Source organism: Zophobas morio, unplaced genomic scaffold (assembly GCF_036711695.1).
Source record: "Zophobas morio isolate AGI-343-1 ecotype UQ-CSIRO unplaced genomic scaffold, CSIRO_AGI_Zmor_V1 ptg000038l, whole genome shotgun sequence".
Lineage (NCBI taxonomy): Eukaryota > Metazoa > Arthropoda > Insecta > Coleoptera > Tenebrionidae > Zophobas > Zophobas morio.
The window spans coordinates 382,053-396,193 of NW_026972143.1; the positions used below are offsets into that span (position 1 = coordinate 382,053).

The 14,141-nt window shown below is 32.6% G+C and overlaps 1 protein-coding gene and 1 long non-coding RNA gene across 3 annotated transcripts; both read right to left on the minus strand.

Annotated features, from left to right (window-relative positions):
- Positions 1-3,309: 3,309 nt before the first annotated feature.
- LOC135140090 (RE1-silencing transcription factor-like) lies at positions 3,310-5,769 on the minus strand. Of its 2 annotated transcripts, XM_064070500.1 has the most exons (3): positions 4,925-5,769; positions 4,547-4,861; positions 3,310-4,495 (listed from the first exon to the last, which is right to left on the minus strand). In XM_064070500.1, exon 3 carries the CDS (start codon positions 4,483-4,485, stop codon positions 3,481-3,483), a length of 1,005 nt encoding a protein of 334 aa, XP_063926570.1. In that variant the 5' UTR covers positions 4,486-4,495; positions 4,547-4,861; positions 4,925-5,769; the 3' UTR covers positions 3,310-3,480. The 2 variants fall into 2 exon arrangements, with proteins under 2 accessions (XP_063926570.1, XP_063926569.1); XM_064070499.1 differs by having other exon boundaries at positions 4,547-5,769.
- Positions 5,770-7,196: 1,427 nt separating this feature from the next.
- On the minus strand, positions 7,197-8,846 carry LOC135140091 (uncharacterized). The gene is made up of 2 exons (XR_010282228.1): positions 8,777-8,846; positions 7,197-8,725 (listed from the first exon to the last, which is right to left on the minus strand). It is a non-coding gene; the product is annotated as an uncharacterized LOC135140091 (long non-coding RNA).
- Positions 8,847-14,141: the final 5,295 nt, after the last annotated feature.

The window sequence follows — 14,141 nt, forward strand, 5'->3', positions numbered from 1 at the left end:
CTTATTTCTCTACGAGAAATTAAAAACACGTTTTTGAGTATCGTGTTGTTCAAAGGATACTGTGTATATTAAGACAAAAATTGAAGCCACAGATTACGCCCCACTAAATAGTAATGAACTTTTTATTCGTTGGTATACCTAGGGGAGGAGCCTAATTGCAAAATTAAACATTGTAAATTATATTACTTATGTTTAAAACTTATTTAATTATATCGTGAAAATTTATAACGTTGACAGACCAACTTCAATCGTTTCGAAAATTTCAGTGACGATGAGATTGCAAAAATTATTTTTCATATTTCGACCGGCAAATTGCACATTTTCGGGGTTAATGAAAATTTATGGCTTTGATCGACCAACTTCAATCGTTTTGAAAATTTCCCCAAAATTTAAACTTTGTCGAGGAAACGAATCACGGAACCTGATAAATTAAAACTGAAGTACTACTTACCCTGTTTTCGGTCCTTTTCGGAAAAATATCCATTTTCTTCCGTGTTCACAGCAATAACACAACACATTTTCCTTAATATTTATTAATAATAAATTAGAAATGGCGAGGGGATTTTGTAAGAACTATTACAACAAGCATATAAATTCTCAACCTTCATTAAAAAATAGGGTGGAGAATTTATGGCTTGAAGTGCTTTCTAAATGTACTCCAAGCATGTGGCAAAATTTTTGTAAACATTGTGCAAAACTTATTTTGGCAGATTGGGAAAAAATATGCGAAATCTTTTGTACGAATCTACACCTCCTTTCATTATTTCGCTAGGTGAATCTGATTCAGAGTCTGAATTTGAAAATGACGGTGATGATACAGATTTTCATAGCGAAATAATGGAAATGGAGTGAATTGTAGCTTGTCGGGGGGTGATACTTTTACGCATATTTCGTTCTAAATTTACCAAGGTAGTATGTGAAAAACTACCTGACGTACAACAAAATAAGTATAATTTTAGTTAGATCATCCACGTTGTTACTTTGCACCAAATTTTAAGCATTTTCATTTTTTTTTTTGTAACTCTTCATGGACCTGGAGAAGACGTGTAGTAACGTTCTTATTAATAAGCGTTTGGAAGTACTTAGTAAAAGCAAATAAAGAGCACTTACGTAAGCATTAGTAATAGCTATACAGATAAATCATTAATTTAAGACCGGAAAAATGTATCAGAAGAGCTAAACCCATCAAAGCACTAGAGCAAGGTTGTTGTCTTTTACCAACTATTTTAGTAATCTTAGAAAAGTGAAAAAAGAAGTTGGAAGATATGGAAATAGGCTGTTCACAAAGGTCGAAATTTCCATTTCTAATAAGAAGACAATAGTCGTATGCAGAACCCCCATTCATATAAAAACAATGTTTAAGTGAAATTTTAGTGTTTGTTCGTTGCATATGAAATAAACACTTACAAAAAGCCGAATAACTGTTTTAAATAGCGTAAAGTTTTATGCTTTCTAAGAAATGGATACCGTTAACTTGGTCATTGCTACTGAAAACTGAAAGTATCGGCAACAATGTTTGTATTTCTGACATATTTTTTAACCTTTAATTTAATAAAACATAACCTAACGTAAAAGTTCAGGGAATTTTTATTCTTCTGCATCGAATACCAACAAAGTCACTAGATTTTCATGGCCAACCCTAGTATATAAAGATCGTGAACGGATAATAAATTGACCCTTTTCCTGTAAGCAAAGTGAGTAGACATTATATAAATTCCAATGATACAGAGTGAGACAACATCGCGCAGGTGAAGTCAGATTTTTGGAGCGCCAAGTTAAAATTAACCAATGAGCGACAGATTACGCATGTGTAGCCGGTTGCATTCTGTCAAAGCGGTTTGTTGTCACAGCACAGTATAGATATCAATCAGTAGAGACAACTCGCTGTTTTTACTGACCCGTTTTCATTAAAGTCACTAGATCTACTATTACTTTTAGAAAGTACGGCTAACTGCCTGTGGTCGGAATTCGACAGAGAGGAACCTAACCTATGTGTTAAACAAAGATAGCGCGAGGCTAGTAATTTTCGCTATCTGTCAACGAAAGTTTGATGTGTTTACGATTTGAGGTTACGACAGACTGTACTAGAATTATTGAGTTAACGGACCGGAAAGAACATTATTCCAGTCACAAAGTAACTCCAGCCCTATTCAACGAGAAAGTGTCACCGGTAACCAGCAAACAGTCGTGGAAGACGTGTTACCACCAAGGCAATTGATGACCAAATGACAGTAACAGGATCGCCATCCTGGAAGCAAAAAATACCTGCTGTCGAAAAGACGGAGCATAACAAGGACACAGATATATTTCTATTTCATAAAAGTTACTAATTGCCACACATTTCAAGATCGAGTCACATTAGTTTTCATGGGTGGTCCTTTGTCTTGTGACCGTATGAGGGCGCGCAACGCAAGGTACTTCTCTTTCTTATACATTGGGACATTGAACTGCGGTACTTTTGTTATCTAGTGACGTTAATGCGAATTGTGAAATATTTGAAATTTGGCAGTTTAGTTGCATTGGTTTTGATGATTTAAGGCTGATCTTCCGGTGTAATTATTGCAGTTAAGTGTAATTTTCATACAGACATTTTAAAAAGCGTTGTTCACGTTTTCATAGGACCATTGTTTAGTGTTTTTTTTTTTTTTTTGTAAAAAAATTAAATGTACATATATTAGCATTTTCTAATAAAGTTGAATTTTACAACCATTTACAGCCATCATGAAAAAGAAATTAATGAAACGTAAAATCGTAATCAGAGAAGCGGGCCACATCTAAATTTCAACATGGCATCCCTGTTATAGGGCGCTTAATTAATTATTTATTATAATAGACTGTGTGGTTTCTAAGATCAACTAGTTATAAAATGTTATTGTTATTACACTATTTTTAAGTCTTTTCCAAAAATTCATTTGCACAAAGTGTAGTAAATTGTGTACACGAATCAATTTTAAAATAAAGCGTTTGTGATCCTTTTTAAATTAGGTGGCGACATCTAGAAATATTTTGGACAACGACCACCGATGACGGCTTAAAATTCGGGTCAAAAAGATCAAAGGTGCCGACACGAGTTGTCCATACTGACTGTTGTCTATACTGTGGTCACAGGCCTTTGCTCTGCTGCCGGAGTGCCGGATACTATTTCCAACGTGGTTTTGAAGATGCGTGCGCACGGAAAGTCACGATGGAAGTTTTACGATCTTATAGGAAAAGGGTCAATAGGATCAAGTATTTCTAGTAACTCTGGACATTCACCTTTACGAATATTTCGTTATAAATTAACTTAAACCGCAATTAATGATTACTACATTCGTGTTTATTTTTTATTTCAAGTATTTAACAATTAAAGAAAATAAAATTGTTACAGCGTCAAGGTCACTAGTGTCATTAGAATTAGTTGGTCGTTCATCAGATGCGAGCACCATTGGATGATGTTAGGGATTTTCTTTTTGCGTTGTACGAACGTTGGTCACCCTTCAACTACTTAATCTGATCGCGTTGGTGCAAATTCCTAATGTGAGCCCTCAGATTATCTTTTCTTATTGATTTGTACGAACATTGGTAGCACTGAAACTTCTCAATCTGGTCGCGTTGGTGCAAGCTTATAGTGTGACGTTTCAGATGATCTTTTCTGGTTGCTTTGTATGAGCATTGGTCACATTGAAATTGCTTAATCTGGTCCTTCATGATGTGACGGGTGTGACGAGTCAGTTGCTCTTTTCTTTTTGTTTTGTATGGACACTGTTCACAGTGAAACCACTCGTTCGGGTGGGGTTCATGCATGTTCATTATGTGACGTTTCAGATAATCTTTTCTTGTTGCTTTGTATGAACGTTGGTCACCCTGCAACTGCTTAATCTGATCGCGTTGGTGCAAGTTCCTGATGTGAGCCCTCAGATTATCTTTTCTTGTTGTTTTGTACAAACATTGGTAACACTGAAACTTCTCAATCTGGTCGCGTTGGTGCAAGTTCATAGTGTGACGTCTCAGATTCTGTTTTTGTGTTGCTTTGTAGGAACATTGGTCACACTTATATTCTGCGTTTGGTTTGGTTTTGTGTTTTTCACTAACACATAAATCCTTGATTTCTGTAAATACATCATTGTCGCATTTTTGACCATGTTGTAGCCATTTCAACAAGAAATATGTTTCAAAACCACATTTTTTGCAAATATAACTCCGATTTTCGTCTTCCTCTTCCTCTAGCGAGTTGCTTGCGTTTTGTGGATGGGAGCTGTGGTAGTTTTTGATGTGTTTTTTCATAAGTAAGGTTAGGTTGGTCTGGAAGTTACAGTCCTTGCACAAGTATAATTCAACGTTGGATTTTTCGCAGCTGAAATGAGTTAACGGCGAACGGTGGGTTCTCACGTGGTTTACCATTCGGAACACTGATGTGGAGAAAAATGGGCAAATTTTGCAATTGTGAACCTTGTTGGAGAACGAACCCATGCGGGCATAATTTTCGGAATATTCCAGAGCGGCCATTTCGTTGGATCTGAATTTATTAACTTTTATTTACTTGTCAAAGTGAAATCGGTTGTCTTACCTAGTAATTCAGCGAAAAAACACTGGTGAGAATGTTGAACATAACCTAAATAAACAAGAACGAGTTTCTGTGCCCTCTATAAATCGTGCTCGCAACTACTTAGTTACAGCTAACGCGGTAAAGTTGAACAGATCTTTATTATGGCAATTGATTTTTACCGCTCGGGTTACTGGTCCTTCCACTTGGTCATAAAAAAAGCTTATGAGTGCAAAAAATTTATTTACAGCACATTATCAACGGGAATACAATACATCCGAAGAATGTCACGTAGACATTTGTTTCATTTGAATGAGTTTATCGCCCCAAAACAGATGACTAAAATTATTCATAAGCCTCCATTGAACAAAATATTCTGAATGTTATTATTATAATTCTTACCATATCATTATTTTATTGTTATAAAGACGAGCGTATTCTCACATTTTCCAGAAAATGGGGTGGCTCGTTCTTAATTTGATCAATAATAAATTGACTGATTCATTAATTTTTTTGAGTCACCATTTTAAGCAAATCTAAAAAATATGAATGCAATGATTAAAAGTCTGTTCATATTTTGCACATTTGCGAAAGAATTTATTCGGCAAAATTTTGAGATGCCGTAATCAATTTTTGGGGGTTGATAAACAGATACATTTTCATTAAAAAGTTACCATGCTTACAATAACTTCAAAACGTCAAGATTTCAAAGTATCCAGATTTGCAATTCTTGATTTCATCAATAAAATAAATTGACTCAGTCATTAATTTTTTTCACACACCCCGTATAAGCAAATCTAAAAAATATTTATGCAGTGATAAATCCAATTATAGACTAATCATACTTTGCACAATGCACATTTACGATCGCATTTTTTCGGAAAAATTTTGGGGTGGCGTGTTCAATTTTTTAGGGGGGATGAGCAAATATATTTTGATCACAAATTTACCATACCTATGATAACTTTAAAACATCTCCAAGATTTCAAATCATTCGGTTTTGTAGTTCCTGATTAAATCAATAAAATATATTCACGCATTCATTAATTTTTTTGAGTCACCCTGTCTATGCAAATCCAAAAAATTTGAATGGAATGATAAATTAGAAGTACAGTCAAACTTCTGAGGTGACGTCATCAATTTTTTAAAGTAAAATTTATTTTAACATCATTCTTAGTTCTCAGCTCTAAAAAAATGCGTCTAACTTTGAATGAAAACAAATTAAACGTTCTGAACCAATGCAAATAGTTGAATATCACAAATTTAATAAAAACAAAGAAAAATCTGAATTAAAGTAACTGGATGCAAATACACAAGTTATTACGGACGTGTGACGGCAAATTTAAATTATGGTAGTCAACAAGTGAACAAAATTTTAATAATAAACTCTATACATAATATCGTTCTAGAACACAGCAAAATTACCCATAAGGGGCGTTGTAACACGAGCGGAGTTTGGGGCTCCTGGTTGTGGCTGTTGTCCCACCACGACGGTGATTCTATTCTATCGGCAAGCACTGCCGTACAGTACCCCTCTACCCTCTATCACGAAGAAACGTGTCGTACGAGCAGGCCGTTACGGTCGCAAACTCGTGGTTGGAAATCCCGCCCCCGACTTCTATTCAAGACTTGCATCCTTTTGTGCAGATGGCGCGACCGCCAGCTCGACCAGGAACCGCGCACTCCGCTTCCGCTACGTATTTCTGTGTTATTTACCTCAATTCCGTTTATTAAATGTTTAATTTCTATAACTCTGATATTAAACTACGACCGAACAAGTGTTACAGTTTCAAAAGAGCAATAAACAACATTTAAATTCGCCATACATACACTCCCGCGAAATTTTAAACAGCAAAGAATTCTTATCTGAGATTAAGATTGGACATGGTAAAAATAACTAGCAAAGATTTATAAAAACAAAAAAAGATCTGGTGTGAAGTAAAACTTTTGCAGACCAAAAATTACGTGAGGTTAGAAACTGCAGAACATGAAAATTTACGTTCGATTTAAATTATACAGCAAAGAAAATTACTGAGGGGCCAATTCCAAGTTGGTGGCGCAAGTCACTGGTGCAGCGCAACTTTATAATGCTAACTTGGGTATCAAATGCTGGTTGCTAGGGGTGACGGAATCAACAAACGCAGTTTTGTCGAACTTTCCATTGAAATTTGCACCATGGAGTTGCGGCACCTCTAGTAGGCAGTGCAAGTTGGCGCAATTTATCTCGAAAAATTGCGCTTGTTTATTCCGTCACCCCTAGCAACCAGCATTTGATACCCAAATTAGCATTATAAAGTTGCGCTGCACCAGTGACTTGCGCCACCAACTTGGAATTGGCCCCTGAGGCTACAATTGTGAGATAGGTTAATGTAACTGCCGTAAACGAACTATTGAGAAGTGTAACAGTTAAGGATGAGCATCCAGAAACCTTATTTATAACTTAATAAACAAAGGGTGAGTCCTCACTAAGCGAATCTGATAAAATCTCCTAGCAAGTGTTTTATTTGAACGATCTCATTACTGTTAAATTGTGTTAGTACCAGTTAACGATTAAAATCCTAACATGAACTGTGAATTTACAAACAATGAATCAAATTTACACCACGTGTTGGCGTCGGTCGGTTTTTAATTAGTTGTGAAATCAACTTGTGCACGCTAGTAATAAAATATCACGAAAGTATTAAATAATATTTAAGGAATAATTTTTGCCTAGAAACAAAAAAGTTATTAAAAACAAATCAATACTTGTTTCGGTCGGGTTCGTGCATATTCACTACGTGACGTTTCAGATGATCATTCCTCGTTGAATTGTACGGACACTGGTCACACTGAAACTGCTTAATTCGGTCGCGTTGGTGCATGTTCATGGTATGACGCGTCAAATGATGTTTTTGTGTTGTTTGGTACAACATTGGTCACATTGAAACTGCTTAGTCTGACCGCGTTGGTGCACATTCATGATGTGAAGAATCAGATGCATTTTTTTTGATGATTTGTATGAACACTGGTCACATTGAAACTGCTTAGTTTGTTGACGTTGGTGCACGCTCAATGTGTGACGTGTGAGATGATATTTTCGTGTTGTTTTGTACAAACACTGGTTGCACTGAAACTGCTTAATCTGATCACGTTGGTGCCTGTTCATGGTGTGAAGAGTCAGTTCCTCCCTCTTTGTTGTTTTGTATAAACATTGGTCACACTGAAACCACTTGTTCCGGTTGGGTTCGTGCATGTTCAATGTATGACGTTTCAGGTAGTATGTAATTTCTTGTTGATTTGTATGAACACTGGTCACATTGAAACTGCTTAAGCTGGTCGCGTTGGTGCAAGTTCCTGATGTGACGTGTCAGAAGATTTTTTCGCATTGCTTTGTAGGAACATTGTTCACACTTATATTCAGCGTCTGCTTTAATTTTGTGTTTTTCGCTAACATGGCTGTTTAAAAAGTCCAAGGAAGCTGTTTTCAATTGACAATGATCACATTTGTACCAGATGAAAGTCGCTTTCTCTGTGGTCTGTAAATGCCGCTTACGTATGTGTCTGTTTAGCATATAGTGAAATTTGGCTTTGAATGGACATTTATCACATTGATGCCAGTCAGAGTGATTTTCACTGAAATGAATATTAACCATATGTCTTTTCAAAGCATCTTTTCTCAGTGTCTTGAACAAACAATGGTTGCATTTGTGCCATTTCACACCATCTTCACTTAAATCCTTGATTTCATAGTCGCATTTATGCGTTTTTATCAAGTTGGCACTTTTGTGTGAACAGTTTTTGTATTGATACCAACTTATTTCACGTTTTGCGTTATTTTTTGGGCACATTTGAGCATGTTGCCACCATTTCAACAAAAAATGCGTTTCAAAACTACATTGTTTGCAAATATAACTCCGAATTTCGTCTTCTTCTTGCGGGTTGTGTTTGTTTTGTGGATGGGAGCGGTGGTATTTTTTTGATGTGTTTTTTCAAAAGTAAGGTTAGGTCGGTTTGGAAGTTGCAATCCTTGCAAAAGTATAAATCAAGGTTGGATTTTTCGCAGCTGAACTGAGTTAACGGCCAACGGTGGGTTCTCATGTGGTTTACCATTCGGAACTCTGATGTGGAGAAGAATGGACAAATTTTGCAAGTGTGAACGTTGTTGGGCAATGAGTTCATGTGGGCATGGTTGTGGGAATATTTCAGAGCGGCATTTTGTCCCACCTGAATTTATTAACTTTTATTTACTTATGAAAGTGAAATCGATTGTCTTACCCAAGAATTCAGCGGAAAATTGTCGATGAAAATTCAAAACATAACCTAAATAAACAAATGTCATTCGGGGTACGTTCACAAATATAATTTCTGCAACCGTGCCGACCAATCACAACAAAGTAAATCGGCGCTAAATTCAAACTGGCCCAAAGTCGAATATTATTGCTTTCATCTGTGTGGTCGAGCCTTTTTTTTTAATTCGCATCGATTTTTGAAGTTTTTTCTTTTTTCTTCAGTTTTTCAAATTTTCAGTTGTTTTTTCAATTATCGAAGTTTTCAATTTCTCAAGTTTCAAGATTGCAATTTTAAATTTCTCGGTGTTTCACGTTTCGTTTTTTCTATTTTTGATTTTCAATTTTGCAATTGTTCGACTTATCTGTTTTTTTAAATTTTCAGTTTTTGAGTTTCTTTATTTTTGGAGTTCTTCGATTTCTCAATTTTTAAATTGTTCGGTTTTTCAATGTTTCTTTTTCGATTTTTCAATTTATATTTTTTTGATTTTTCAATTTTTCAGTTTTACAATTTTCCGATTTTTTGATTTTTTAATATTTCACTTTTAATAAGTTTGTCCTTTTGTTGAAAAATTAAAATACGAAAAATTGAGAAAATGAAAAATTACAAATAAAGTAGTTCCAAGTACGTAATTCCAAGTTGTTTCGTTTCTTCGATTTTTTATTTTTTCAATTCGAGATTTTTAAATTTTTGTTTTTTTTTATTGTTAATTTTTCGATTTTTACGTGTTTCGTTTTTACATTTTTCGATTTCTCCATTTTTTAGTTTTTCGATTTTCGTTATGAAATTGTTGCATTTTTCAGTAAAATTTTTGTATTTTTGTATTTTTTAATTTGTAGATGTTTTAATTTCTCGATTTTCTAATTTGCTTTTTAATTTTTCGATTTTATATTTCTATTGAATTTTACAATTTTTCGTTTTTTTTAGATTTTTCAATTCCTAGATTTTTAATGTATCACTTTTTAATTGTTTTTTCGTTACCCAATTTTCAGTTTGCCAATTTTTTCAATTTTTCGATATTCCAAGTTTGTTTTTTCAATTTTTGATTTTCAATTTTTCATTTCTTCAATTTTTCCATTTTTATTTTTTTTTCAAATTTACAATTTTGTAATTGTTTCTTTTTTAAATTTGCCGATTTTTAAGTTTTCACTTTTTTCAAATAATTATTAGGGTTTTATTATTTAATTTTTGGCTATTCCATTTTCCGATTTTTCAGTTTCTGTATTTTTTCAATTCTTCGATTGCTCAACTTTTAAACTTTTCGGTTTTTTGATGTTACAATTTTTTGTATTTTTGATTGTTTAATTTATAGTTTTTGTTTTTCGTTTTTTCAATTTTTCACTTTCTCGATTTTTAATTAATCACGATTTTCAGGGTTCAATATTACAATTTTTCGATTTTTCAATTATCCAAATGAATTTCTCAATTTTGTCATTTTTCGATTTTTCAAGTTTCATTTTAAAATCTTTGGATTTTGAAATGAAAACTTTTTGTATTTTTGATTATTTAATTTATAGAAATTTTTGTTTTTCATTTTTTCAATTTTTCAATTTCTCGATTTTTAATGAATCAGGTTTCCATATTACAATTTTTTGATTTTTCAATTGTTTTTTCAATTATCCACTTGTTTAATTTCTCTTTTTTTCCTTTTCGATTTTTCAATTTTAAAATATTTCGATATTTCAAGTTTCATTTTTCAATTTTTGAATTTCATTTTTTCGGTTTTTTCAAGTTTTCTTGATTTTTACTTCCCGAGCGTAAGCAAAGGAAGTATTGTAATCGAGTCCATCGGCCGACTCTCTACTTTTGCGTTTTCTCGATCTTTCATGACCCCTAGAAGACAAAGAAATAGGTCTCCCATTTCCGTCTGTCTGTCCGTCTGTCCGTCCGTCTGTCCGTCCGTCTGTCCGTCCGTCTGTCCGTCCGTCTGTCCGTCTGTTGTCCCGGATTTTTATTAGACAGATAATCTCCGAAAGTACTCGACCGATTGTTGTGAAATTTTGTACTTATATTAAGAATATCATGTAGATGGTAAAAGGCTAACCAAAATTTGTCTAATCATCCCCACCACTAATGCGATGACGTCACTTCAAAATTGTACATAGTAAATGGGTTTTCAATTGTATAAAATAACATAGTCCTACACATGTAGTTTACAACTCTGAATCGACTTTTCACCCGAAACGTCCAGATTTTTGGAAAAAAAATCAAAATTATAAAACAACATTTTGAAATTTAATTTTTAATGTGCTAACCAGAATGCTTTGAAATGTTGCAGATGTTTTAAGGCTATAAAGAGCATCATAAATCTTTAGTCAAAAAATATTTGCTTATCCCCTCCAAAAACTTGATGACGTCAGCTCAAAAGTTTGTGGAATAAATCATATCTAAAATGTACAAAATATGATGAGTCTATACTTGTGATCTATCACTCCATTCATATTTTTTGGATTTGCATATACAGGGTGACTCAAAAAAATTAATGAATGCGTAAATATATTTTATTGATTTAATCAGGAACTACAAAACCGAATGCTCTGAAATCTTGCAGATGTTTTAAGGTCATAAAGAGCATAATAAATGTTTAGTCAAAATATATTTGCTTATCCCCTCCAAAAACTTGATGACGTCAGCTCGAAAGTTTGCCGAATAAATCATATCTAAAATGTACAAAATATGATGAGCCTGTACCTGTCATTTATCACTCCATTCATATTTTTTGGATTTGCATATACAGAGTGACTCAAAAAAATTAATGAATGCGTAAATATATTTTATTGATTTAATCAGGAACAACAAAATGGAATGCTCTGACATCTTGCATATGTTTTAAGGTTATAAAGAGCATAATAAATGTTTAGTCAAAATATATTTGCTTATCCCCTCCAAAAACTTGATGACGTCAGCTCGAAAATTTGCCGAATAAATCATATCTAAAATGTACAAAATATATCAGTCTGTACTTGTGATCTATCACTCCATTCATATTTTTTGGATTTGCATATACAGAGTGATTCAAGAAAATAAATGAAAGCGTAAATTTATTTTACTGATTTACTCAGGAACTACAAAACCGAATGCTCCGAAATCTTGAAGATATTTTAAAATTATCATAAGCATGGTAAATTTTTTATCAAAACGTATTTGGTCGTCCCCCCTAAAAAATTTATGATGTCACCACAAAATTTTGCTGAAAAAATCCTATCTAAAATGTACAAAATATGGTGAGTCTCTTCTTGTGATTTATCATTCCATTCAAATTTTTTCGATTTGCATATACAGGGTGACTCAAAAAAAAAATGAATGCGTAAATCTATTTTATTGATTTAATCAGGAACTACAAAACCGAATGCTTTGAAATCTTGCAGATGTTTTAAGGTTATAAAGAGCATAATAAATTTTTAGTCAAAATATATTTGGTTATCTTCTACAAAAAACTGATGACGTCAGCTCAAAAGTTTGCCGAATAAATCGTATCTAAAATGTACAAAATATGATGAGTCTGTACTTGTGATTTATCATTCCAATCATATTTTTGGATTTGCATATGCAGGGTGACTCAAAAAAATTAATGAAGGCGTGAATTTATTTTATCGATTTAATCAGGAATTAGAAAACCGAATGCTTTGAAATCTTGGGAATATTTTAAAGTTATTATAAGCATGGTAAACTTTTGTTCAAAATGTATTTGTTCATCCCTCCTAAAAAAATTGATGACGTCACCCTTAAATTTTGCTGAATAAATCCTATCTAAAATGCAAAAAATATGATGAGTTTGTACTTGTGATTTATCATTCCATTCATATTTTTTAGATTTTCTTAAGAGGTGGTTCAAAAAAATTAATGAAGTCAATTTATTTTATTGATTAAATTAAAGACAACACTTATTATTAGTATTACACCCCAACCAACCCAATTTGGTAGACACAAAATTTGTTAAAGGAAAAACTCGGTTGAAACATAAGGCTAGCACGCTTATTTACATCGACTTTAACATTACAGACCTGCATTTGTTTTATGCGATCACTTGGTTCCGCGAATGTGAAATAGACATGTTTATAATCAACCAATTGTGAATTTCACCGTCAAGAATTAAAATAAAACCCAATGTTTTATATAATAAGCGGAAGTCGAAGCAATAAAACCGATGGTCGTTTTGTTTACAGTTTCTCTGTTTGACTCTCACGTATGCTGTTACGCCTGTCATCTTAAGTTAAGAATGTTTATACATACACGATTTTCAGTTGCCTCTGATACGTATACGTGAGTAAATTGTTTCGTTATTTTATTGATTATTACAAATCAATATTCAAAATGACCCAATTCATTTTCCCGAAAATTTGAGAATATAATAATTTTATTCTTAGTATTACACTACATCTATCCCAACTGATATACGTATCCTTGCAAAAATGTTGATGACGTCATCGCATTTTTTTTTAAATTCCCACTACAAAAATGTAATGAGAAAAAAAACACAATAGGCATGCAGTCGTCAAGTTTCCGACAGCGAGGGAAGTACTGTCTAAACTCTTTAGACCAATTTTTTCAATTCTTCGACTTCTCAATTTTTAAATTTTTTGATTTTTCAGTCTTCCGTTTTTTCAATGTTACAATTTTTTAACTTTTCCATGTTTCGTTTTCACAGTTTCTTAATTTTTTAGATTTCCGGTTTTCATTTTAAAATTTTTGAATTTTAAAATATTTTTTTTTTGTATTTTTGATTGTTTAATTTATAGAAGTTTTTGTTTTTCGTTTTTTCAATTTTTCACTTTCTCGATTTTTAATTAATCAGGGTTTTCAGGTTTCAATATTACAATTTTTCAATTTTTCAATTGTTTTTTCAATTATGCCATTGTTCAGTTTCTCAATTCTTTCTTTTTTCGATTTTTCAAATTTTTAAATTTTTCGATACCTATTTCAAGTCTCATTTTTTCGGTTTTTTCAAGTTTTCTTTATTTTTTCAATTCTTCGATTTCTCAATTTTTTGATTTTTCAATTCAATTCAAAATTTCGGTTTAAATAAATTTGTCTTTTGTTGGACAACTAAAAAATGAAAAATCGAGAAAATGAAAAATTAAAAATCGAGAATTTGAAAAATTTTATGTCGAAAAATTGCAGAACTGTTTCGTTTTGTTGATTTTTCGATTTCTCGATTTTTAATTAATGAGGGTGTTGAGGTTCCAATATTACAATTTTTAGATTTTTCAATTATCCAAATCAATTCCCAATTTTTTCATTTTTCGATTTTTCAAGTTTCATTTTAAAATATTTGGATTTTGGAATTAAAATTTTTTGTATTTTTCATTATTTAATTTATAGAAATTTTTGTTTTTCATTTTTTCAATTTTTC